Here is a 22,165-nt window from a genome sequence, read left to right as displayed (position 1 = left end):
CCAAGGATCCCAGAAGAAGGGACAAGGGGAGCAAAGAGTGGCCCACAGACCTCTTAGAATGATCAGGATAAAGGCCACCGACCAGCAGGACAAGTTACATCTCAGTAGATAGGACTATTTCCTTGTGGAGCACAAGGCCACAACAAAGCAAGACAAAAATAATGGGACACTCCTTCTCACCATCTCAATGGGAGTGTCAGCATAAGCTGCCCACCCCTCACTCATGCCCACTTACGCTAGACTTAATATAAACACCAGAGAGAAGGAAGACAAAAAGGAAAAAAATCCAAAATGAAACTGAGTTTTAAATCAGGAGTGAAGTGACTGAGATATCAGTGAATTGGACTGAGTTTGCCTGGCGATGACAAGGTCCTTTTTTTTTTTTACATTAGTCATGGTGGGTCAAGGGCCTGAGAATAAACTCCATAATAGGAAATACTTGCCATCTAAATCTGTGATTGCAGGTGAATACCTATGAGTGAGTGAATGATGAGCTAAAATAAGACTCAGGGCTCTGACTGCCTTGAGCTTTCCGGGTCTCTATTTCTCCTTTCCTCCTTCCCCTTTTGGAGTTTGGCCTGTAGGACACTGGAGGGAGAGCCTGGGCAGGTCTGTGCAGGTAGGACAAGGCAGGATTCTGTGTGGGGTGGAGGAGTCAAATGTGTGTGTGTGTTGGGAGTGGGCTTTGCTATGAGACACAGGACTGCCAAGATCATTTGGGGAATGCCTGGGAATTCTAACCAGGTTGTGACCAGAAGACCACCAGCGACTAACGGAGGCAGGGAAGGAGGTTTTCACTTCATTTCAGCAGGTGAATGCTCTTTTTGCTGTGGCACAAGCCCAGGTCCTGACAAACCTTGAAGGTTCACCATTTTCAGGGGATCCCAGAAGCGGCCAGAGTCTTCAATTCCTCTAGGGAGGGAAAAGGGAGAAGCCATGGTCCCCCAAGTTCCCAGAGGCCCTGGAGCTTGTAAAGGAGCTCTGCAGAAGATGTGTAAAGAGTTGACCCATCCAGGCTAAGTAACCTAGGGAGTAGGGGACCGTGTTCCCGCATGGGTGGGGACATGTAGCCAAGGACTGAGAGCCATCCTGCCACCTGTGCCCACCCAATGTCATACCATGCCTGGGACCAGGTGTTTCACATCTAGCATCTGGTTATATCCCTATAGGCTTGGTGTTACTATCCCTGTTTTCCAGACGAAAAGCTATACAGAAGGGTTACGAAGGTAGAAAGCAGCAGAAAACGCTCTTCATGCTTGGATACCTTGTCTTGAACAGCTACAATGATGGAGGAGTCCCACATAGCAGTCCCCCTAAGGGGAATAAAATGGAGGCAGCCAGGAAAGCCAAAAGGGAAGGAAAGCAAGGGATCTGTGAGAGTCACGTGCCCTGGCCAGCCGCCATGCCTGTGGGAGAGTGTCTCTTTAAGAACCCAGGTGTGGGTCAAGCACTGCACATAGTTTCAGTTTTGGCAGCAGCATCCAGTGTCCTGCTGGCAGCTTCTAGGAAGGCAGGGGTTGTGGACTGGCCAGCAGGCTGTACCCCCGAAACTGAGTCAACGGGAGAGAAGGAAGTAGCTGAAAGTAAGTGTGGCTGCTCTGGGATCCGTGGGTGGGATGCCATCTGGGAAGGGCCAGGGATGGTTGCTCAGGCAGTTCCCTACATTCACAGCTCCCAGCTTCCCAGAGTGGGGCGAGGAGGACAAGGGCTGCAGCCTGTGGAACTGAGCGTGTGGTTGGTAAGTAGAGGTGCGTATCCCAGAGAGCTGGGTAAGGCCTGTATGGAAGCCCCCAGTTTCTGTGAAGTATCAGCGGATGGGAATAAGGAATGTCTGTGGTCAGTATGTGAAGTTGTTCTCTAAGTTTGGCCCCTGAATTCTCTACTAACTCTCACAGGTTAACTGTGTGACCTTAGGCAAGTCACCTGATCACTCTTTGGGCCTCAATGTCTTAACTTGTAAAATGTGGATAAAAATAATACCTATCACTTAGAGTTGATGTGAGGTTCTAAGGAGAGAATATGTGTGAAATTGCTTTGAAAACTCTAGAGCCAAACAATTGTTTGGTGTTTTTCCATTTAATTCAACTACTCAAGGACTTAACTGAGTATCAGACAGACCTGGATAAGATATTACACTTAAGGTGCTTAATGAACAGCAGCAACTCTTCTAGTCTTTGAAGCTTTCCTCCTCCAGCTTTCCAGAAAGGGCATGCAGACCCTCTTCTGGGGTTTGAGGAGGCTCTGAGATCCTTTCCAATTTCAACCCAGCTTTGCCCCAGCAGATTCCTGCTGCACCGAGACATCATGTGTCTCACCATCGCATCCTGCTCTTGCTCAGGTGGGAAAAATTAGGTCCTCCGAGGGTAAGCGAGTAAGATGGGCAGAGCCCCGTCCCAGGCACAGGCAGCATTTCAGAGTCCCGATGTTCCTAGTGGCTCTGCAGCCAAGAGGCCTCAGACACAGCCGTCCCCTCCCTCTGTGCCTTCCCCTTGCCCCTCCTGACAGTACCTGCAAGCCATCACAGCACCCTCAGGAACAAGCGCAACAGCTGTGCAAGCCACGGCTCCCACCATCCTCGGCTCCTTTAGAGCAATTCCCAGGCCTGGGGCCACCAAGCTGCTGACACTGTTTTGGACACAGCCTTCATCATTATTCTCCCTTCACTAAGGGAATTATAGTTTCCTTAACATCTGGAGATGTGTTGATTCATGGATTAGGGTAGAAGGCAGCTCGGGAACTCTCCATCCATCCTTCTCCCTGGCCTGGACATGATGATGGGACAGAAGGAGCAATTAACCAGGAGTCAGGAGAGCATCTACTGTGATCACTGCCTGTCCCTTAGCACCTCTAGATCTGTCTGGCAGCATTTTATAAACAGTATAAGGGCAGCAGCTTCCACGTAGTAAATCCACTTACTATGGGCTTTCAAAGCTTCATCTCATTCCCACCCGAAACAAACCTGGGACATAGTCAGGGAAGGTATCATGATCCCATTTTATAGTTGAGGAAACTAAGACTCTGTGAGTCAATGTGGGTGGGATAAGGTAACCCGCAAGTATGACAATGACATTTTGGAACAGCCATTTCGATTTGGTCATGGGGACATTTGGACACTACCTAGAAAACAAAATACTCAACTTTTTATTTTAAGTGTGTTCAGCAGAGATCCCCCCTCATCTATATCTTTCCCTCTCTCTGGGTGGACTGGGATCAGGGTCCCAAACTCCCTGGCACTGACACAGTATGATGGAGCAGAAAAAAGCTTTGGGGACAATGTATCTGGTTACAGGAAACAAACTTAACATACCCTAAGCATGGTAGGTGCTAAATAAATAGGGGCTGTTATTATTTTTCAGGAAGAAATTTCTCTGTTGGCACCTAAGTCTGCGTTCAGGTGTCTGTCTCTTCATAGGAACTATCTTTCCTATGAAAGACATAAAGGAGAGAACTGAACTAACTTCTCTAAGAATGGATATCCTGCTTCCCCTCTCCCAACTGCCTCCAGACCCTCCGCAGCACAGCAGTGACAAAGAGCTTACACTCTTGATCCAGAATACCTGAATTTCAAACTCATTGTAGTCGCTTATGAGCTGTGTAACTCTAGACAAATTTTTTATTTCTCTCTGCCTCAGTTGTCTTACCTGAGAAATGAATTTGCCTATTTAATTCTATTTCTTAGGGTGTCTGCAGATTAAATGACAATGCAGGTAAAACACTTGGAAATTACTCAGTATGTGCTAGCTATAATTATTGGCCATGCGGGTCCAATCCGAGCTGTTCTTTCCGTCTTCAAAAGATGCTCAGTAAATATATACTTCTATTTTCTTCTCACTTTAAGATAGAAAAAAAAAGAGGACTGTATTGATTTCGGAGAGGAGATGGGACAGGAGTTAACATCTTTTAAATCCTGACACCATACTGAAGACTTTACATATGTTTATTTAATCTTATGGTGACTCTCTATACTAGGTCCGACTATCTCCAGTGTACAAATGAGGACTTGAGGCTCAGAAAGATGGAACAGACTGCCCCCAAATCACACAGCCCTCAAATGAGAGAGCTCAGAGCCAAGCTGATGAGCCCACGCTCTGTGCCACTCTCCAAGTGCATGGCAACTATATTTGAACCCAGGCCTCCTGTGCTTGAGTAATTGCAACCTCTTACCATTGAAGACCACTTTATGCTATTTAAAGTGTCTCCACATACATTATCCTATTATCTCTCTCCATATTTCCTCCTCCCACAGAGGTCTCTTAATCTAAAAATGTCAGGGACTATGACACCCATTTTACAGATAAGGGAGTTGAGCCCAAGTGGTAGAGCTCTTCTGTAGCTTGGGACAGAGTAGGTTTCTCTTCATATTACTGTCACTTGAGTCCCCAGAACCAAGAAGTCATTTACCAAAGTGAGAGAAATTAGACCTGACTTTGCCCTTCTCAGAGAAAAGATGTAAAGGATGTGACCACTCCCAGTTCCGTCGGCCTTTGCTGAGCAGCTAGTCCTTCCCGGCACTCTCATGAGAGGCCCCCTGGGGATGGAGAGATTGATCAAGTTGGCCCCTGCCTTCCTGGAGCCCTTGCCTTCCACCTGGTGGTGGTGGTGGAGGGGGGTGAAACCAATATCTGCACATCACGATAGGTTGGGATGGAGTCAATAATGGGTGTTTTAAGTCTTTGTTGAAAGGCCATCCAGGAATCCACAAGGTTTATTCCCAGAGTATCATGGAGCTGGTATTTCAAATGCTTAATGTCTGCTTAGGTCTTGTATTAATAGCAGGTCGCTTTGACAGGGATGGGACCAGAAGTCTTAGATCTTTCCAGCTATACATTCTTCAGACCCCTTGGCCAGATTCCCTTTCCCCTACATTGCCTTTACTTGGAGACTCTCTCACTCTTCAGGGCTTACATAAATTTCATAAATTCTCGTAAGCTGCCCTCTGTCATCACTAGTCTGAGGCTCTTCCAAACCATACAGATTGTTCTCTCTCTCTAGTGGTGCTGCAGTTTCTGGGCTTGTTCTAGTCTGTGTTCAGTCCCTGTACCCATGGGAGATGAGAGTGTAGTCCCAAACGGACTCAGACAATGAGTAAGAAAAGTAGGCAAAAGAGCCATTCAGTCTAGGGGCTTTCCTTGGCCAGCCTCTCTCCACTCCTCTGTGCTCCAAGCTTCCTGCTCCTCCAAGTTCACACTCAGAGGAAGTTGTCAAAAAACTGCCAACTTGGCTTCGAGTACCCATTGTGCATGTTCTTTGTTCCCTCTGAAGCCCTTGGGGCTATGAGGCCCCAACTGACTTCCTGCTGTGTACCAAGCAGATGGAGCCCCCAGAGTTTCTGAAGACCATGTGGTCATCAGCAGCCAAGCCAAGACCTGACACCTCCTCTGAAAAAGGAGGAAACCTAAGATTAGATGAGCAAAGGTTTGAACTCCCAGCTGTGGGAGCTGAAGATCTGTTACTCTGCCTGCAGAGAAGCTAGCTAAATCATGTTACAAAGAGGCAAACTCCATCCTCCATCACTCCCTACAGCCCTGTGTTGACATATGTTATGAACGCATTAGGGCCGGTAATTTGGTAAAATGAGAAGGATCTAGAACATCCCGGCCTCAGCAATGAAAAAAACAACTCTCTTTTTACGAACCAGAAATGTGCCTTCGTGCATGATATACTAGCCTATGAATCTCTCAAAAGAACAGACCCCTCTGTTCATCAAAGAAGTAATAATAAGGTATTGATCCTATTCTCTATGAGTCTGAGGGCCAAAATTCTCTCTAACCCTCAAATTTTCCATCTGGCAACATGAAGATAATCATAACTATCTCTTGGGTTGCTGTAATAACAGATGAAGTCAGATAAGAAGCTGGAAAAGCATAGTAGGTGTCCAATGAATGTTATTTCCTTCCGTCTTTAAGCAAATCCTTTAAATATAGCTCCAGCTACCATGAAACTGGGACCTTCGCGAGCCCTGAATCTCTTAGGTTTGAGAGAAAGTTTGGTTTTGAGAAGAAGGGATTTTTAATAATTTTCAAAACTCATGGTTCTTTCAGCTCTTAGCAGAAAAACTGTGCTTCTTGTTTAGCTTTGGGCAAAGATTTCCTGCTACTGAGAGCATAGGTGCCCTTGCCCTCCCATCATCAACCCTGGGTCTGGACTGTGTGTTTTCTCGCCAGGGTCACCCTCTGCCAGCTTTTCCCTTCCAGCTGTGCATGCTTGATGCTTTCATCTCTGGCCTGAGGCTGTGCTAAGAGTAATGGGTACACACATGTATCCTTCCCTGACATGGACATCCACAACCATCCAAGCATGTCACACGTAGAAGAAGACTCAGCGGGAGGTCAGGACTCTCATTGGAAAACCTGGCATCTGACTCTCTATAATCCAGAGCAAATCTCTTTCTCCAATCCAGAGGAAGGTTGCATGTCCCAGTTCAGCCCACCCCTGTGTCACAGACGTATTAAGAACATTGTTTATCTAAAGGTACGAACAGGAACCAGAACCAAGGAGAACCACTGCTGGTTTGGGCCCTTAAAACCACATGTGGCAGTTTTTCCTCTCACCTGCCAGTGCACACAAGGCCAGCGAAAATGGCAGATGGTGGATTCCCTGGGATTCTGTCACCATTCCATCCCACGTGTTCTAGAGAAGACAGACTTCTTAACCTTCTGACACCTGCTCTTCCCTGGAAGCCTCCCCCATGGTGACCCATGGTGCCCACTCTGGTGGTCCTCCAGCTAGTGTCCCCTGAGCACACCTAGATTGGGGCTGACATTGGTGTTTGGCTAAGGCCCCACTCCAGAAGTTAATCATTGGCCTGGTGTGAAAGGTCTGGGGCAATTAACTGGAATCAAGAAACCTCCAGCTGCCACCTGATACCCATATCTGTCCCCACCTCCCCTAACCTGCTCCCCTTCCTCTTCCAAAGAACTAGAGGAACAGAATACTTCTATCTCTACAAGGAAATAAAAAGGTTCCTTGCTGGGAAATTCCCTCACAGAAAAGAAAAACCAAGATAAACAACCCTATTGCCTTTGGCTTAAGCTAGTGAAGGGAGTCACAGGGAGGGAAGCAGGGCCTGAGTAGAGAGGGAAGACTGGGAGGTGAGTCCCAGACTCCCTACTGGTTCAAGTTTCCTTATCTTTATGGGGGCTCTTTACTGCCCAGTGCTTGTTAACACAGTTCTCTCCTTTAGCACTTTCACTGTCAAGTTCATTGCAAAGTTTAAAGTCTGTCAAAGTCCGTGGGAAAGTGGGGACTCCTGTTTTCTCCTCTAGGCTGCAGCTTAGGTCCTGAGGACAGCTGTGATTGGGCTGGGTCCTGGGACGCTCAACTCTCTCTAGCCCTGGTCTGTGTCCACAGATGTGACAAGGTCCATGTGTGCTGTACCCTCTGAGTGGTCTTGACCTGGATCCTCCATCTTTGTCTGCCTGGCCTCACCAAGAAGGATAACAAAGGCCATAACAGCAACATTTTTAACCCTGACCTCACAACCAGGTCTCTGGGAAATCGTGGGCATATCACTCAGCATCTCAAAATCTTGATTTTCTTATTCATAAAAGGGTTATAATTATATCTGTTCTGTCTTATTTAAGGGAGAGTTATAAAGCTCCAATGAAATGGTGTAAATGACAATGCTTTGATAAGCAATGGAGGCTCTAAAATAATAGGACTAAGCACAAGGGATAAGCATGCTGCTGAGTCTGCGATGTGATACACTGCGGTGGGAGAGATCAAGTGCTTGGATTTTGTCGTCAGCCAAAGCTGGGCTCAAATCTTGCCCATCTCCCCCTCCCCCGCCCTACCCACCCATACACTTGATCCTCATGTGACCTTAAGAAAAGCACTTAACCTTTAAGCTTTCATTCCTTCCTATGTAAAATGTGGGTAAAAATACCCACCTCATGGGGGTGATATCAAGTGTGAATGAAAGAACATGTACATTATTTCGCTCAGTGCCTGGAAGATGAAAAGAGAACGATTGATGGTGGTTCCGACCATCATTGCTACATTTGCAACTTTAATCCTTACTAGGCTTCCTCTGTGGGTCTTGGTTTATTCGTATGAACACATCGTAAAATATGCCAGGCCCTCTCACATCGCAGGGGTGTAAGGAAGGCAGCGGAGACAGAGAGACGGGGCCACGTGTTGGGAGTGACCAACCATCCGGAGAGCTGTTCCTGAGATCTAAGGGATCTTGTTCAGGACCATGCCTCCCAGGCAGGGGTACAGAAAAAAAAAGGGCACTTGTGTACCTAACCCAAAGGAACTTGCAAAGAAGTCGAGAAGATAAAAATCCACTTTATAACTTTTGAGAAACAAAAAAGCACTGTGGAGTGACAGGACTTTGAGCTCTAATGGGAAAGGTGGAGCCAATTATTCTTTCAATGGGATTTATGTCTGTTATGGGACATACAAAACCAAACAAGTGTTACAGGAATTCTAAGCTCAACTAGTCTTGGAAGACATAGGAGCTTCACCCTCTTGTGCTATTGTCTTTCAGCATCCAAGCAAGAAATTGGTGTGGGTGGCACAGCCCCAAGGGAGCCACCAGCAATGATGCTGCTCTTCCTCACCTGCCTGCTGGCTGTCTTCCCAGGTGTGTCTGCCAAGTCCCTGTCCACTCTCTGCAGGATCCAATTTCCTGGGGTTACTGAGATCAGGCCCATTCCCAAGAATGCCCCTTTCAAAAGGTGCACTTCCTCAAGGCATCACACAGCCTATGAGGAAAGGCCATGTCTTAAAATGGATCAGGGATCCAGAGCAAGAATGGCAATTCTTCGTTTCAAGTCCAAGGATCTCTCTTCACTGGGAATTATATAAAAAAAAAAGACCTTGACCTTGAACCAAGCATCTCTATGAGTTGCTATGGGGTTTTGGGGGAAATGACTTATCCTTGCTGGCTCTCAATATTTTCATCTGGAAAAAAAGAAACTAATCTACAACACATTTTTTTAAAGGAAATAACAGACAGCAAATGCAAAAGTGTAGCACCCTACAAAAGGGATGTTTTTTAATAAACAAGGTATATCGCTGAATATGTTTGCATTCCATTGTCCTTAAAATGGTTGTCATTAATGAACTACATTAGAATATAATAATGATTAATCAATACTTTTATCCAATAATAGCAACCGTCTAGTCTTAGTACATGTAAATAATCCACAGAAGGCACATGTGTTAGGTGGAAATTGCATTTCTTGGGGTAAGCTGTCAGGATCCTTTCAGCAGGCTCTCCCTCCTGGCCTTATTAAACCTCTGTCTTCTGTCCCCACAGTGGTCTCTATGAAGAGTCCTATCTTTGGTCCCCAGGAGGTGAACAGATTGGACAGTGCCTCAGCATCCATCAAGTGCTACTACCCAGCCACCTCTGTTAACCGGCATTCCCGGAAGTACTGGTGCCAGCAGGGAGCCAGGGGCCGCTGCACAACCCTCATTTCCTCAGAACGCTACGTCTCCAAGGATTATAAGGGCAAAGCCAACCTCACTGACTTCCCAGAGAGCAACATGTTTGTGGTGGACATTGGCCATCTCACCCAGAATGACTCTGGGCGCTACAGGTGTGGTTTGGGCATGAATAATCAAGACCTGTTCTTTGATGTGAGCCTGAAGGTCAGCCCAGGTGAGGATCTAGTCTCCTTGAGCATCTGTAGAAGAGTGAGAGAGAATCATTTCAGGTGTAATGGGAGGGCTTAGGGAAGAATTTCCTGAGAGGGATGGGTGTCCTGGCATGAGGTGAGAAAGGCTATGGGTCCTCCTCCCTATAGAGTCAAGGACTTTTCATAATAGAACATGGGGATGAGACAGAGAGCACCTACTTGTGGGTAGTGGGTGGACCTCTCTAAGTTTTCAGGGCCATAATATTCTAGGGTTTTCCTGAAGCCCAGACTTGGAAGAGCAGCAGGAAGACAACTTCTCCCCTGTTTGTTGCAGGTGGGACAGGAGGTCTACCAGCTGAGGGAGGCAGAAGAGGCAGGAAGAAACATGGAGGGACCCTGAAATTGCTGCCACTAGGGCAACTTTTAGATCAAGACCTCAGGTCATCAGAAAGCTTCTTTTAAAATGCATTTTTTTTTTTACCTGGGTTCCATTAATCTATCAACAGTCTCAGCATAAACTAAATGATCCATTCTTGCCTGAAGACCAAGGCCCCAAAGGGGTGGGGCATTGAACAAGCTTGTACTAAGTGAGAAAAGAAAAATTAGGAAAGATTTTGTGACAAGGGTTCAACGACAAAGGCATTTTAGATTATCAAGGGAAATTAAAAGGGAAAATGTTCTTAAAAGAAGAAATTTGGAGAGATTCCCAAAGATATGTTTCCCTCCTTTGGGATGTGCTTGGTATTATCTGTGGACCGAATAAAGAGTTCATGCAGGTGGCCATGGAGATTCATAAACTCTTAAAAGCTGGGGAGAGCTGAGAGTTGACTCTATATAGGGTGTCCAGAGGAACAGTAGAGACAATGCAGCCTCTGATCGAACACTTTAAATGGCAGAAATCAATTACTTCACAAAGAAGCACATTCCATGTTTAGACTACTGTAAGTTTTAGAAATTCTCCCACAATACACTGAAATCTGCCACCTTATACTTACATTCATTCTGTTCATATCAACAAGCATTAATTTGGGCACCTACTGTGCACAGGCACCATGCTAGGCAAGGCAGGGGAGTCAAAGATGAGTAAAGCATGTCTTTGCCCTGGAGAGACTTCCAGTCCATGGGGAATGTAATCAAACTATACACAAGCCTGGATGTATAAGTGATACAGATCTAAGTATCAAAGGAGCACAGAGGAGGGAGAGATTAGTGCCAGCTTGGGGAGGGCTTCAAGGAGGAAATAGCCATAAAACTGAGCATTGGAAGATATATTCTGACAGTGTCCCTCTGGGGAAGAGGGCGTGCCAGGTGTAGGCACACCCAGACCCTCACTGGGAACACTGAGCTCTCCTATGTGGCAGGAGAGTGACATGGCAACTTGTTCCCCTGCAGCTCTTGGGTTCCTAAATGGCAATAAAGTCTACACAGCAGAACTGGGCAGAACAGTGACCATTAGCTGCCCTTTCAACCCTGAGAATTCTCAGGAGAAGAAGTCCGTGTGCAGGAAGACAGACCAGACCTGTGTCCTAGTCATCAACTCCATCGGGTATGTAAACCCCAGCTACTACAACAGGATCCGCCTCAGTATTCGGGGTACCAGCCAGCTAGTGTTCAACGTTGTCATCGACCAACTGCGGCTCAGTGATGCTGGGATGTATGTCTGCCAGGCTGGGGATGATTCCAGAGCTGATAAAAGCAATGTTGACCTCCAAGTGCTAAAGCCCGAGCCTGAGCTGCTTTATGGAGACCTGAGGGGCTCGGTGACCTTTGACTGTGCCCTGAGCCCCAAGGTGGAAAATCTGGCCAAATATGTATGCCGGGTGAACAATGGCAAAGGCTGCGAAGTGCTCATCAACACCTTGGGAAAGAGGGCTCAGGCCTTTGAGGGAAGGATTCTGCTCACTTCCAAGGACAAAAGCTCCTTCAGGGTACATATCACTGGCTTAAGGAAAGAGGATGCCGGGCTCTACCTGTGCGGAGCCCACTCTGATGGTGAACCTCAGGAAGGCTGGCCCACTCAGGCTTTGCAACTCTTCGTCAATGAAGGTGAGACTTGAGAGGGAAAGAAGAGGTAGGGCAGTCTGGCAGATGAGAGCCTAGCTCCCTCCTTGTGAGTCTATTCAATATTCTCCAGTCAGATAACAATATCTTCTCACAGACAAGCCCTGAACTGGATGCTCTATGGGCATCTGTACAGGACAGCTGGAAAACACAGGCTCTTCCTCATGTTACCTCCTAATTTTTCTTCTCTGTCATCAAAGGCCTCTTGATGGCTGTCCCTGGTTAATAGAAATGAAGGGAGTGATGCTCCTGATTGAGGCAAGACTTATAGACTATCTGGGTTTCAGAGAGCCACAATGAGGACCTAACATGAAATCCCAGTACCATGGCAGGTCTTGCAGGGGCCATCTGTTCCTTTTCCCTGACCCTTAAGCAGAATGGCATCTCATGCCTCACACTCAATGGGAGTGGTGGCTTATCTTGGTCTCCAAGCTTTCCCAGGAAGGCAATGCCTCCACTTCTAAATTTTTCTCTCCAACACCTCTTAGGATTATTTGTTATTTGGCATGCTCCAGCTTGCTTAGTTCAACATTGGCGAGCCATCGACATGGTGAAAAACTTTAATCTCTGCTTCTTCTCACCCTGGAGCACTCTGCATAGAATTACCCTTGTAAGAAACAAACCAGTACTTACAGTTCAATGTCACTGCCCTTATGACTTTTCAGGGGCTCACATTCCCTGATCGTGATTTCTCTGTCCAGCTTGGGGTCCCTACCACATTCCACAGCACCCTTGGTGACCCAGGGTTCCCACTGGACCTCAGCATGAGCTTCTTGGAGAAGGACCATACTCTTTGAGAGAGCCCTCGAGGTCCTCAATAATTAAACTGTCCATGCCACATAGTTTATATTTTAAATCATACAGTTCTAAATACATTTTCTTAATTTGAAGGAGCTATATCTGGCTGCTTTTGTGGGGCAAGCTAATAAACAGACAAAAATTTATTTAGAGGGAGATTTTGTAAGAAGCCCACAGAGAAGGGCTGATAGTCTCTCCTTCCAGTCTCTACTCAGAATAAGATGGAAGAAAGAAATGAGACATCCTGACTAGTGGTGAAGGTCACCAGGGTCTGGTTGGGTGGTTCCAGCTATAGGCTCTGTGACATTAGGAACATGCTTTTTATTTTCTGAGGAGGGTGATATGATTAGTCAAAACCTCAATCTTCCCCTGGCTAAGATCATGGGGAAGAGCCTGCTCAGATCATGTTGCTGTCTTTCCATACCATTTCTGTCTGTGCTTCTAGAGACAACAATTCCCCGTAGTCCCTCTGTGGTGAAGAGTGTGGTAGGAGGCTCTGCAGCCATACTCTGCCCCTACAACCGTAAGGATAGAAACACACAGAAGTACTGGTGTCGCTGGAACGAGACTCAAAATGGTGGCTGCCCGCAGCTGGTGAGCAGCGAGGGGCTGGTTAAGGAGCATTACAAAGATTACGCGGGCAGGCTCGCCCTGTATGAAGAGCCAGGCAATGGCACCTACACTGTCATACTCAATCAGCTCACCACCCAGGATGCTGGCTTCTACTGGTGTCTTACCGATGGTGATACGCACTGGTGGTCCACAGTGGAGCTCAAGGTGGTTGAAGGTAAGAGCTGAACTGAGGCACGAGGGAAGGGCGGCAGCCCCAGGACTCCTCCAGTCAGCAGCAGCCTCACCCACTAACCACTCCTCCTACTTTACATACCTCCATAGTGACCGGACAGAATTCAGGAGAGAGTCCTCCTGCGGAGAGGCCATTTTTTCAGACCTGTAACCAGCACCCTTCCCTGCACACACCCCATACTCTTCAGACCACCACACATAGCACCTCCTATCATCAAGAATGCCAGCTTCTTGTAAATTCCGTAAGGTGTTAGCTGAAAGAGAACACAGCTCCTTGTATTGAGTCTAAAAAAAAAAAAAAAAAGAGCAAGGAAAGCAAACTAAAGCCAGTGTGCAAGCGTCTCTGTTCTGCGATAGACTGATTGATCCATGGTGGTCATCCATAATTATTACAGGGAGCATAATTACCTTTCTTATGCATTCAGTACAATGCCATTATTTACAATGCTGTCCAAAGAGGAAATGGGTTGTGGACAAAGGTCCCCACAGCAGTCACTTCCCTGTAGCATCATCACCAACACCAACTTCTGTGCCTATTTCTCCCACACTCCCTACTCCAGGAGAACCAGACCTCAAGGTACCCACGAATGTCACTGTTGGGGTGGGAGAGACTCTCAAGCTCCCCTGCAACTTACCATGCAAATTCGTCTCCTATGAGAAATTCTGGTGCAAGTGGAACAGCAAAAGTTGCAAGGCCTTGCCCAGCCAAGATGAGGGCTCGGGCCAGGCCTCCGTGAACTGCAACCAGGACAACCAGCTCCTCTCCCTGACCCTGAACTCGGTCACCAAAGAAGATGAAGGCTGGTACTGGTGTGGGGTGAAGAAGGACCTCCAATTCAGAGAGACTGTGGCTGTCTATGTGGAGGTCAAGGAAAGGGTGAAGGGTAAGTCGCTGAGGGCCAGGCCCACATCCCCACAGACCCCAGAGAAAAAGGCTCCTGCCTAACAGCTCTCCATCAGGGTAGAGTAGGGGGCCAGATTTGGTTCTAAGAGATTGGGCACGAGGGAGATTTAGCCCCACATGGCCTCAGTTAGCCCTCTAAAAAGGGCAACCCAAGTAAACACACGAACTAAGAAAAAAAGGTGGGTTTGATATTCAGCCTCAGCTTCAGGACAAGCCCCATAGTTGCCCTTTCAGGACATTTTAAGCCCTTTCTGTATATAGAGATTTTCCTCTTTCTATACAAATTTCAAAGTCACTGTCATATACAATATACTCCCCCAAAGCCTCCTCTCAAAAGAGGGCCAGATACAAGGTCTGATAAAGAACTAAGGCAATCTCTTCTAGTAAATTTGCATTTTAAGCGTCTTTTTAAAATGTTCCGAGAAAGTTTTGTCTTTAATGAGGAGGGTGTTTTGCCTGGTTCAGGCTGGTCTGGTTCACTGAGGGACCCAGAGACAAGCTACCGCCAGGGGGCAGCACTATCACATCCGGCCGTACAGTCAGGAGGCCCTGAGCAGAGTTTCAAAGCTATGAAAAATCTGTCTCCAAATGGTACGTCAGCCCTTAAGCACAGCTGGAACTATGATATGGATCCCGGTAGATAGAAATGACTGTGGTATTAATGGGACAGAGATCATCTGGGACAATCTAGAGGAGACTATCACTCTATTTTTAATGTCATCTTGGACCCTACCCTAAGATCTCCTTCTGACCCTATGAGTCATAATGAAGTCCCGCTCCTCAGGCTCCCTAACCTTAAGGAGTGAAAACATAAAAAGCCATAACTCAGCCACACTCTGCTCTCTCCAGGGTCCAAAGATGTCAGCCAAGTGAATGCCGCTCCTGGCGAGGAGGTGATAGAGCCAAGGTCTCAAGATGTCAGCCAAGTGGATGCTGCTCCTGGTGGGGAGGCAATAGAGCCACGTGTCAGGAAGGTTGAAAACAAAGTCGTTCAGGATCCCAGGCTTTTTGTGGAGGACAGTGCAATAGATACTGGAGACCCAGCTCAAGGAGGAAAAGCACCTGCTGACCCTGGCAGGTAAGGAAGGATTCAAGACTCTGCACTTGGAGAACATCCTGGAGGCTAACTACTTGAGGCTGTTTGCCTCCTGATAGTGGGGGCAGCCCTCACTGACACTGCTTGTCTCGGGAGGGACCAGTGTGGCTATCTGCAGCTGGGGCCGTGTTTAGCTTCCCTTTCAACTTCCCAGGCCTGGGATGCAGAGAAAGCCTGTCCCTGCCTTCGCTATGACTGGGAGGGCTTCTTAGGAGAATGGAGCTAGAGGGCTGTACACCTCTAGGAAGAACTAGCCAGCGTTACCTGCCAGCACACTGTGGGATCCTCAGGTTTCCCTTTCAGTGACCAACTGACTCGATCTTTCTTCCAGCTCTGCAGGACAAGGCGGGAGCTCCACAGTGCTGGTCTCCACCCTGGTGCCCCTGGCCCTGGTGCTGGCACTGGGGGCCTTAGTGGTGGCAGTGGTTAGAGCCCGGCACAGGAGGAATGTTGGTGAGCCCCCAGGCTGCTCCCTCCCCTCCCACCTCCAAACCTTGGGGTGGGGGCTGCCATATTCTCTACTCTTTCATAGGTTCAAGTAAAGGTTCTGGGAAAGCAGGGTGAGGAAAGTTAAACCCACAGGTACCCCAGACTTACATTGAGTCCTGCTGTCCAAATGCTTTCTCCGGAAGGCCATCCACGATTGCTCAGGACCTAAGTCCAGAGGCGGGGCTTCCCGGAAGAGGAGAGCAGGATGCTGGGGGACCTGCACTTCCAGCAGAGTTTGAGAACTAATCGGCTGTGTGACTTTGCGTGTCCTCATTTCATGCCTCAGCTTCCTCATGGCTCAAGGCAGGAATCATAATAACTACCTCGAGGGGCTGATGCGAGGACAAAATGAGACGCTGTGCATTGAAAGCTCACAGAGTCACAGACAGAGGTCAGGGATTAATGAGTCTTGATTTCCTGTGAAAGGGGACTAGGGAGCAGAGACATAACCTTTCCAATCCACTTTGAGTCAGTCAGAAGTGAGCAGCTGGAGATCCCGCCCCTACTTCAGCCACCCTGTGGGGCTCCCTCTGAGAGGAACAGCAAGTCCTGTTGTTCTTATATGTCTCCAGCCCCATCCCCCCACCAACTCATCTTTCTCTGGGACAGACCGGGTTTCAATTAGAAGCTACAGGACAGACATTAGCATGTCGGACTTTGAGAATTCCCGGGACTTTGGAGCCAATGACAACATGGGAGCCTCTTCGATCACTCAGGAGACATCACTTGAAGGAAAGAATGGTAAGTCCCTCACCGAAGGGGATTCCTGACCCTTGGAGAGCAAGAATTAGAGCTGACTCTGTGTCTGGGGTGGGAATGTGAGGCCGGTGAAGGCTAATCCACCCTGCTCTCTTCACACAGAGTTCACGGACACCACTGAGAATACCGTGGAGACCGAAGAACCCAAGAAGGCCAAGAGGGTAAGGGTGAGGAGGGAGAAGGTCTCATCTGTATTACAAGGAAACACAGCATGAGGGACTGTGGTTAGAGACCAGATGGGCTGCATGTATAGGCAATAAACATACAGAAGGGAGGAGGAAGGCAAGTACACGACAGATTTGGCCACAGGGTAGGAAGGTCAAAATATCAAACACTGGTGATTAAGTGGGTGCTCCTCCTGGGCATGGGGCCCACTGACTTTAGGTCATCCATCTCCCCTTGAGCATTTGCTTGGGGCCAGCCTTTTGTCTGGGCCTGGATGACATTTGCTGGTATTGGGCAATTCGATAGTGACTAGAAGCCTCTCCTTACCCCAACCAAGTGCTACATTTCTTGAAATCCTGCCAGAGGTGACTTCTGACATTGGATCACATATTACCCTCCCCTCGTGTCTCCCCGATCCCAAGGTGATAACGTTTGTGATAATATAGTAAATGATATATCTACTCTTCCTCAAAGAAGCAGAGACCCAAGCTTTTGGAACAATTAGGGGAACAAGGTAGTTCTGGAGACGGTCTTCCCCTCTAGGCTTGTGTTGTGTCTCTGGGCTGGTAGAGAAAGAAAAACATAAACCACTGTGGCTGATGGTAGCCTGGAGCCCCTTGCCCTTGTGAACTATGTGGGCAGAGCTTCCGGGGACAGGCCCAGGAAACAGAGGAGGTTCCACTCCATGTGTCAGAAGGAGGTAGTGAGACAGAGGGAGATATTTTTAGAAGCTGCAACTTTCCATTTATCAAAATTAGTACCTCTTGGTGAGTGGTGAGCACAGGGCTGGAATAAGAACAGCGGGGTTAACATGGGCTTAGATTGCTTGAGCCAAGATTATGAATTAGGAGCCATAATGTATCTTCTTCCTCCGACCCCCACCCACTGAGCCAATGTTCCAAACTCTGACCCCTCACCTGTTCTCCCTCAGTCCTCCAAGGAGGAAGCCGACATGACCTACACTGCCTTCCTGCTCCAGGCCAACAACATGACGGCCAGTGTCCAGGATGGCCCCAGCGAAGCCTAGGCTGAGAGCCAGCTGACTACTCCTACCATCCTTGACAATCACCTTTAGAATCATGTTGATCTTCAGAGTCCTCACCTTCGGGGGCTCCATTGCCTGCACACACACACCCCACCTAAGCTTTTCCTGCCTGTCCTTGGAGAGCATTCTGGTCCCTCTTCAGTGGCATCCAAGCCTGGCCTCATTGTTGCTGTTTGGGGTGAAGTGATGTGAGTTCCCACCTGCAGCTTATTTCTAATGAGAAAACCTAAGGTGTGAAAGGAGAATGGAGATTTTAGAGGGACCTTGCCAAAAGAAGAAAAACCAAGGTGGGTGAGGAGATCATTTTAGAAAGGAAGCCAATTCAAGGCTTCTCCGAACACTTATTATGGAGTGCCGAGGAGGGGCTGGTCTCCAAAGAGCTAAGGTCTAAGGTTTTTTTTTTCCCTCTGAGCTCTGCACCTCGACCAGCATCTACAAGCTGTCACTTGCTAACAAATCAAAACTGTGACTTCATTAATAATTAAAGACCGTGATTATAACCAAAGAGGCTGACTACATTTGTCCCTCACACCTGCTGTTCCCTGGACAACCCTTTCAGAGCAGTTTGTTCTGGTCCCACTTTCAGGCACCCAGGACATGTGTCTAAACCAAAGATTCCTCCATCTCCAACACTGGGCTGAGGAGGAGCTAGGAGACTGCCTCCAAGTGGGATCAAGATTATCCTACTTGGGCTCTACACCAATGATCAAGACCCTAAAGCTCTGTATAAATAAAAGACTATAATGGAATAAACCAAAAGCAGGTATAACCAGTGCTCCTCTTAGGCATTTAAAAAAAATCTTGGTAAAACCTCCATGGAATACTCGACCTTGAATCTCACACCTTCCTGGAGTATCCTTCAAGATCAAGAGGCTGTTAATCAAAACTCCGGTAACCAAATTAGTAAACTCTCTCTATAGGAATATCACATAGAAGCTAGTTAAAGGATAGCAGGTTTTGGATAACTTAGTGTCCAGTCCTGAGTTAATCCAAAATCTCTTGGGAGACAGTACTTAGATAAAGAACCCCCTAGTCTACTAAGGCCAATCCTAGGTTCTGGCACTAAACTAAGCCCCTAGCTTACCCCAGATTCCTCCTTAGGGCCTCTGTGTGTGCAGAGTTCTCTCTGAGAGAAAGTTCTTCCCAGCCTTCTATCTTACCTTAGGTGGGGCAGAACCCTTGCTTCTCCCTGGGCATTGAACGTAATGCTTCTGGTACCACGTGCTTCCTAAGCCTGCCCTTGACAGAACTCAGACTTCAGTCCTCTTCAATCTCCCCTCCAGGCCCAGTGTTTGTGCCCAGTCCTGAGCCTTGGGCTCCTCCCCGGCCAGAAAAGGTGGTCATCAGGAACATTTCTCTGTTCTCTATGATGGGGATGCATATCTAGTTTCTCCTAGAATAATGGCAAATTATTCCAAGAGAAGCGAAATCACAAGGTCTGTCAGAACCCATTACTATCTCACCCCCAGGAAGCTGTTCCTTGACCTATCGAAGGGTCATACCTGGGGAAAAGAATTAAGGTGCAGCTTCTGTGTTAACGCTGGTGACCATCTTGCATTCGTACCACCTACTCCAGTCCCTAGAATCAAAGGCCATGAAATGTCACAAAGCTGCTGACAATCGTATACTATTCTTGACTGATATTGTCAGTAGGTGAGAGTAATTATGGTAATGTACCTGCCCAAAGTCCGCCTGCTGTTTATGCAGTACACTGGACAGAGAAACCCTTCTATGAAGAAGGGAGCTGGTCTATAGCCAACATGGGACATCTAATAAGTTGAAAAGTCACCATTCTGGGAGAGTATTTAAATTTCCTAGGTTGCTGTGACAAAGAACCACAAACTGAGTGGGTTAAAATAGTGGTAGTTTATTCTCTCACCATTCCGGAAACTAGACGTCTGAAATCAAGGTGTCAGCAGAGCTGGTTCCTTCTGAACATTCTGAGGGAGCATATGTTCATATTTCTCTCCGAGTTTTGGGTGGTCGCCAGCAATCCTTGGCGATCTTTGGCTTGTAGATCCATCACTCCAAGCTCTGTCTCTATCATCACATGGCATTTTCCCTGTGTGTCTCTCTGTGTCTTCACATGACTTTCTTATAAGGACCCAAGTCATTGGATCTAGGGCCCACCTAGTTTGAACATGTGAGTTTGACCTCATCTGCGAAATTTCTTTTCTAAATAAGGTGTTATTCTGTGGTTCCAGATAAACATGGATTTTATAGAGATGCTATTTAATCCAGTACAAAGGAGTAACAAATCAACTGTGGAGTTGATGATGATAAACCAATTAGCAATAATCAGTGTCCAGCAGCCATTCAGACAACTACTTAAATATTTCTGATGACAAGAAAATCCTTCTCAAGTTCTTCAATTATTTTGATTTTTTCATGTAAAAAATCCATTATGCATAATGATACATTACTAAGTTTCGATAGTGGCTGAGAATCTGTTTTTAGTGGTAGTCGATTGGGTTTGTAAAGCTAAAATATATATCATTTGTCCAAGATGTTCCCAAGACCCAGGACAGAACAGTGGACAGCAGAGAGGAACTGATCGTGATATGGTCTGTGAAGCTAGTCCCCAAGGCAGAGAAACAAGTAGAGCTCTCCTACCCCCTAAGCTTCTCTGAAATATGAACTCTTCTAGTGAGTCTGTACAATAAAAATAGTAGGAGATCGTCTCATAAAGACTACATATCTAAGTAGACAGGGCACACCAAGAGAGAAGATGTGAGACTGAGATCAGTGGTCCCCAGCTGGCCAGGGAGATGAAGCAGGATGGGAAGGAAGATGGCCAAGCTATAAGATTCTAGAACTAGAGGCTCGGTAAGCCTACTTTCAGGCTGATGAAGTAGAGTTGGCCAATCCACCCTCACTAGAGCCAAAAGTCTTTATTTAAATGTGTAAAAGTGAATATTTTAAAACCCAGGTTTTTGTTGACAAATCACATTAAAATTCATCCAAAATTCCTACATTTGGGGTTCTAACTTTAGAACAACAACAAGAATATGAACATATTCAGGAAAGAAATCTTACCAAAATTCTACCTTTTCTTATAGCAGAAAGTCATAAATAAGCTTGATGTAAAGGTTAATCTTCCCAAAGCCCCCTTCCTGTGGAGTGGCTCACTCTAGAACAGGAAAACCTATGATCCAAGTTCTTGGAAAGAATGGACTGTAGGATGCCTGATCCAGGTGCCTGTAGCTGGGTGGGCTCCCTGGTGAGTCTAGCAGGCAGGGAGATTTTCATTGACTGTCGTCAGGGAGAACAGTGTTGAGTCATGAAGAGGACCACTTGAGAATCTTGGCCCACAGTCTGGAAAGGCCCAGGGAATGGCCCTTGGGAGAATGGCCCAACGGGAGGTCAAAGTAGGGTGATGCAGTAACCAAGCAATGATGACGACCTCCACCTTAATGACCATGGCTAATCTCTATTGCTCTCTTACTGTATTCTAGGCACTGTGCTGACCTCATGAATCCTCACAATAACCTTATGAGAAATAGTCTTATCCCACCTGTAACAAGGAGGATAATAAACCTAAGTTATTATGGAGATTAAATGAATTTACCTAAAGGATCTAGAACAATTCCCAGTGTATCTGGTGTTATTTATTTATTTATTGCCTCCACCTGCCTGTCATCAGGGTCTGAATTTTTTTCCACCAGATTCATACCTTCTAATCAAACATTGTTCTTAGAGGTTGTCTGCCATTGGGCCCCCTGCCAGCAATGAGCTTCAGCTTCTCAGACCTTCTCCTGGGGTAGAAGAAGCACAGGGCAATTCAGCAGCCCTTGAGTCAGAAAGGAGGAATGAAATTTATAGGGGGGGGGGGGGTGGTTAGAGAGAGAGAGAAGAAAACAAAAATGGTAAACTTTTCCCTCTTTGCAGTTTGGCCAGGGGTCAGCCTTCCCATGGGGCCCCGACCCCGAGACCCTGGGTTGGGGAAGTAGACACTGGACAGGACAGGCCAAGGGCTGAGAGTTTTGATCCCTCAGATTCCAAACATTACCTTCCTGTCTGGTAGTCCTCAGACCCTTAATCCTTACTCTTAACAACCCAATATAATGTTTCTAAGGGTTTTATTTGAGCCACACATCACGTGAAAATCTCTCTTACCCACTCATCCCACACATCTCCAGCACTGCCTGGCAGTCCCCAACCACAGCACAGCCAGCCCCTCATCTTCCCACAACACATGTTCATATATCGCACACTCACAATCACACAACACATGTTCACGTATGATACAACACATGCCACATTCTTAGCCACACATCACATATTCACGTGTCACACACCACACATACATCATTATGCCTCATATCATGTACTCACACACTAACGTATCACACATAACACCTTCCCACATCACTCTTCACATTGTCACACATAATGCACACTTCGCGCTCCATATCATGGTCATACACCACTCATCTCTTGCACATCACATACCATAT

The 22,165-nt window shown here is 47.0% G+C and overlaps 1 protein-coding gene across 3 annotated transcripts; it reads left to right on the top strand.

Annotated features, from left to right (window-relative positions):
- The first annotated feature begins 1,452 nt into the window (after nucleotides 1-1,452).
- Nucleotides 1,453-18,364, top strand: PIGR (polymeric immunoglobulin receptor). Of its 3 annotated transcripts, none has more exons than XM_016129288.2 (12): nucleotides 1,463-1,583; nucleotides 1,672-1,738; nucleotides 8,492-8,587; nucleotides 9,266-9,610; nucleotides 10,980-11,633; nucleotides 12,892-13,233; nucleotides 13,811-14,134; nucleotides 15,004-15,232; nucleotides 15,582-15,703; nucleotides 16,349-16,480; nucleotides 16,601-16,659; nucleotides 17,595-18,364. In XM_016129288.2, exons 3-12 carry the CDS (start codon nucleotides 8,545-8,547, stop codon nucleotides 17,688-17,690), a joined length of 2,346 nt encoding a protein of 781 aa, XP_015984774.2. In that variant the 5' UTR covers nucleotides 1,463-1,583; nucleotides 1,672-1,738; nucleotides 8,492-8,544; the 3' UTR covers nucleotides 17,691-18,364. The 3 variants fall into 3 exon arrangements, with proteins under 3 accessions (XP_015984776.2, XP_015984774.2, XP_015984775.2); XM_016129289.2 differs by having other exon boundaries at nucleotides 1,672-1,748; XM_016129290.2 differs by lacking the exon at nucleotides 1,672-1,738 and having other exon boundaries at nucleotides 1,453-1,583.
- Nucleotides 18,365-22,165: the final 3,801 nt, after the last annotated feature.

The sequence above is a fragment of the Rousettus aegyptiacus genome, unplaced genomic scaffold, assembly GCF_014176215.1.
Source record: "Rousettus aegyptiacus isolate mRouAeg1 unplaced genomic scaffold, mRouAeg1.p scaffold_m13_p_17, whole genome shotgun sequence".
In the NCBI taxonomy this organism is placed as follows: domain Eukaryota; kingdom Metazoa; phylum Chordata; class Mammalia; order Chiroptera; family Pteropodidae; genus Rousettus; species Rousettus aegyptiacus.
This window is presented reverse-complemented; position numbering and strand designations above follow the sequence as displayed.

Bases quoted from the DNA above. Each gene is read 5' to 3' on its own strand.
- PIGR (XM_016129290.2), top strand. From the start codon at position 8,545: ATGATGCTGCTCTTCCTCACCTGCCTGCTGGCTGTCTTCCCAG. The intron at 9,611-10,979 runs GTGAGGATCTAG...GTTCCCCTGCAG, and splicing joins GAGCCTGAAGGTCAGCCCAG to CTCTTGGGTTCCTAAATGGC. The intron at 16,660-17,594 runs GTAAGGGTGAGG...GTTCTCCCTCAG, and splicing joins AACCCAAGAAGGCCAAGAGG to TCCTCCAAGGAGGAAGCCGA.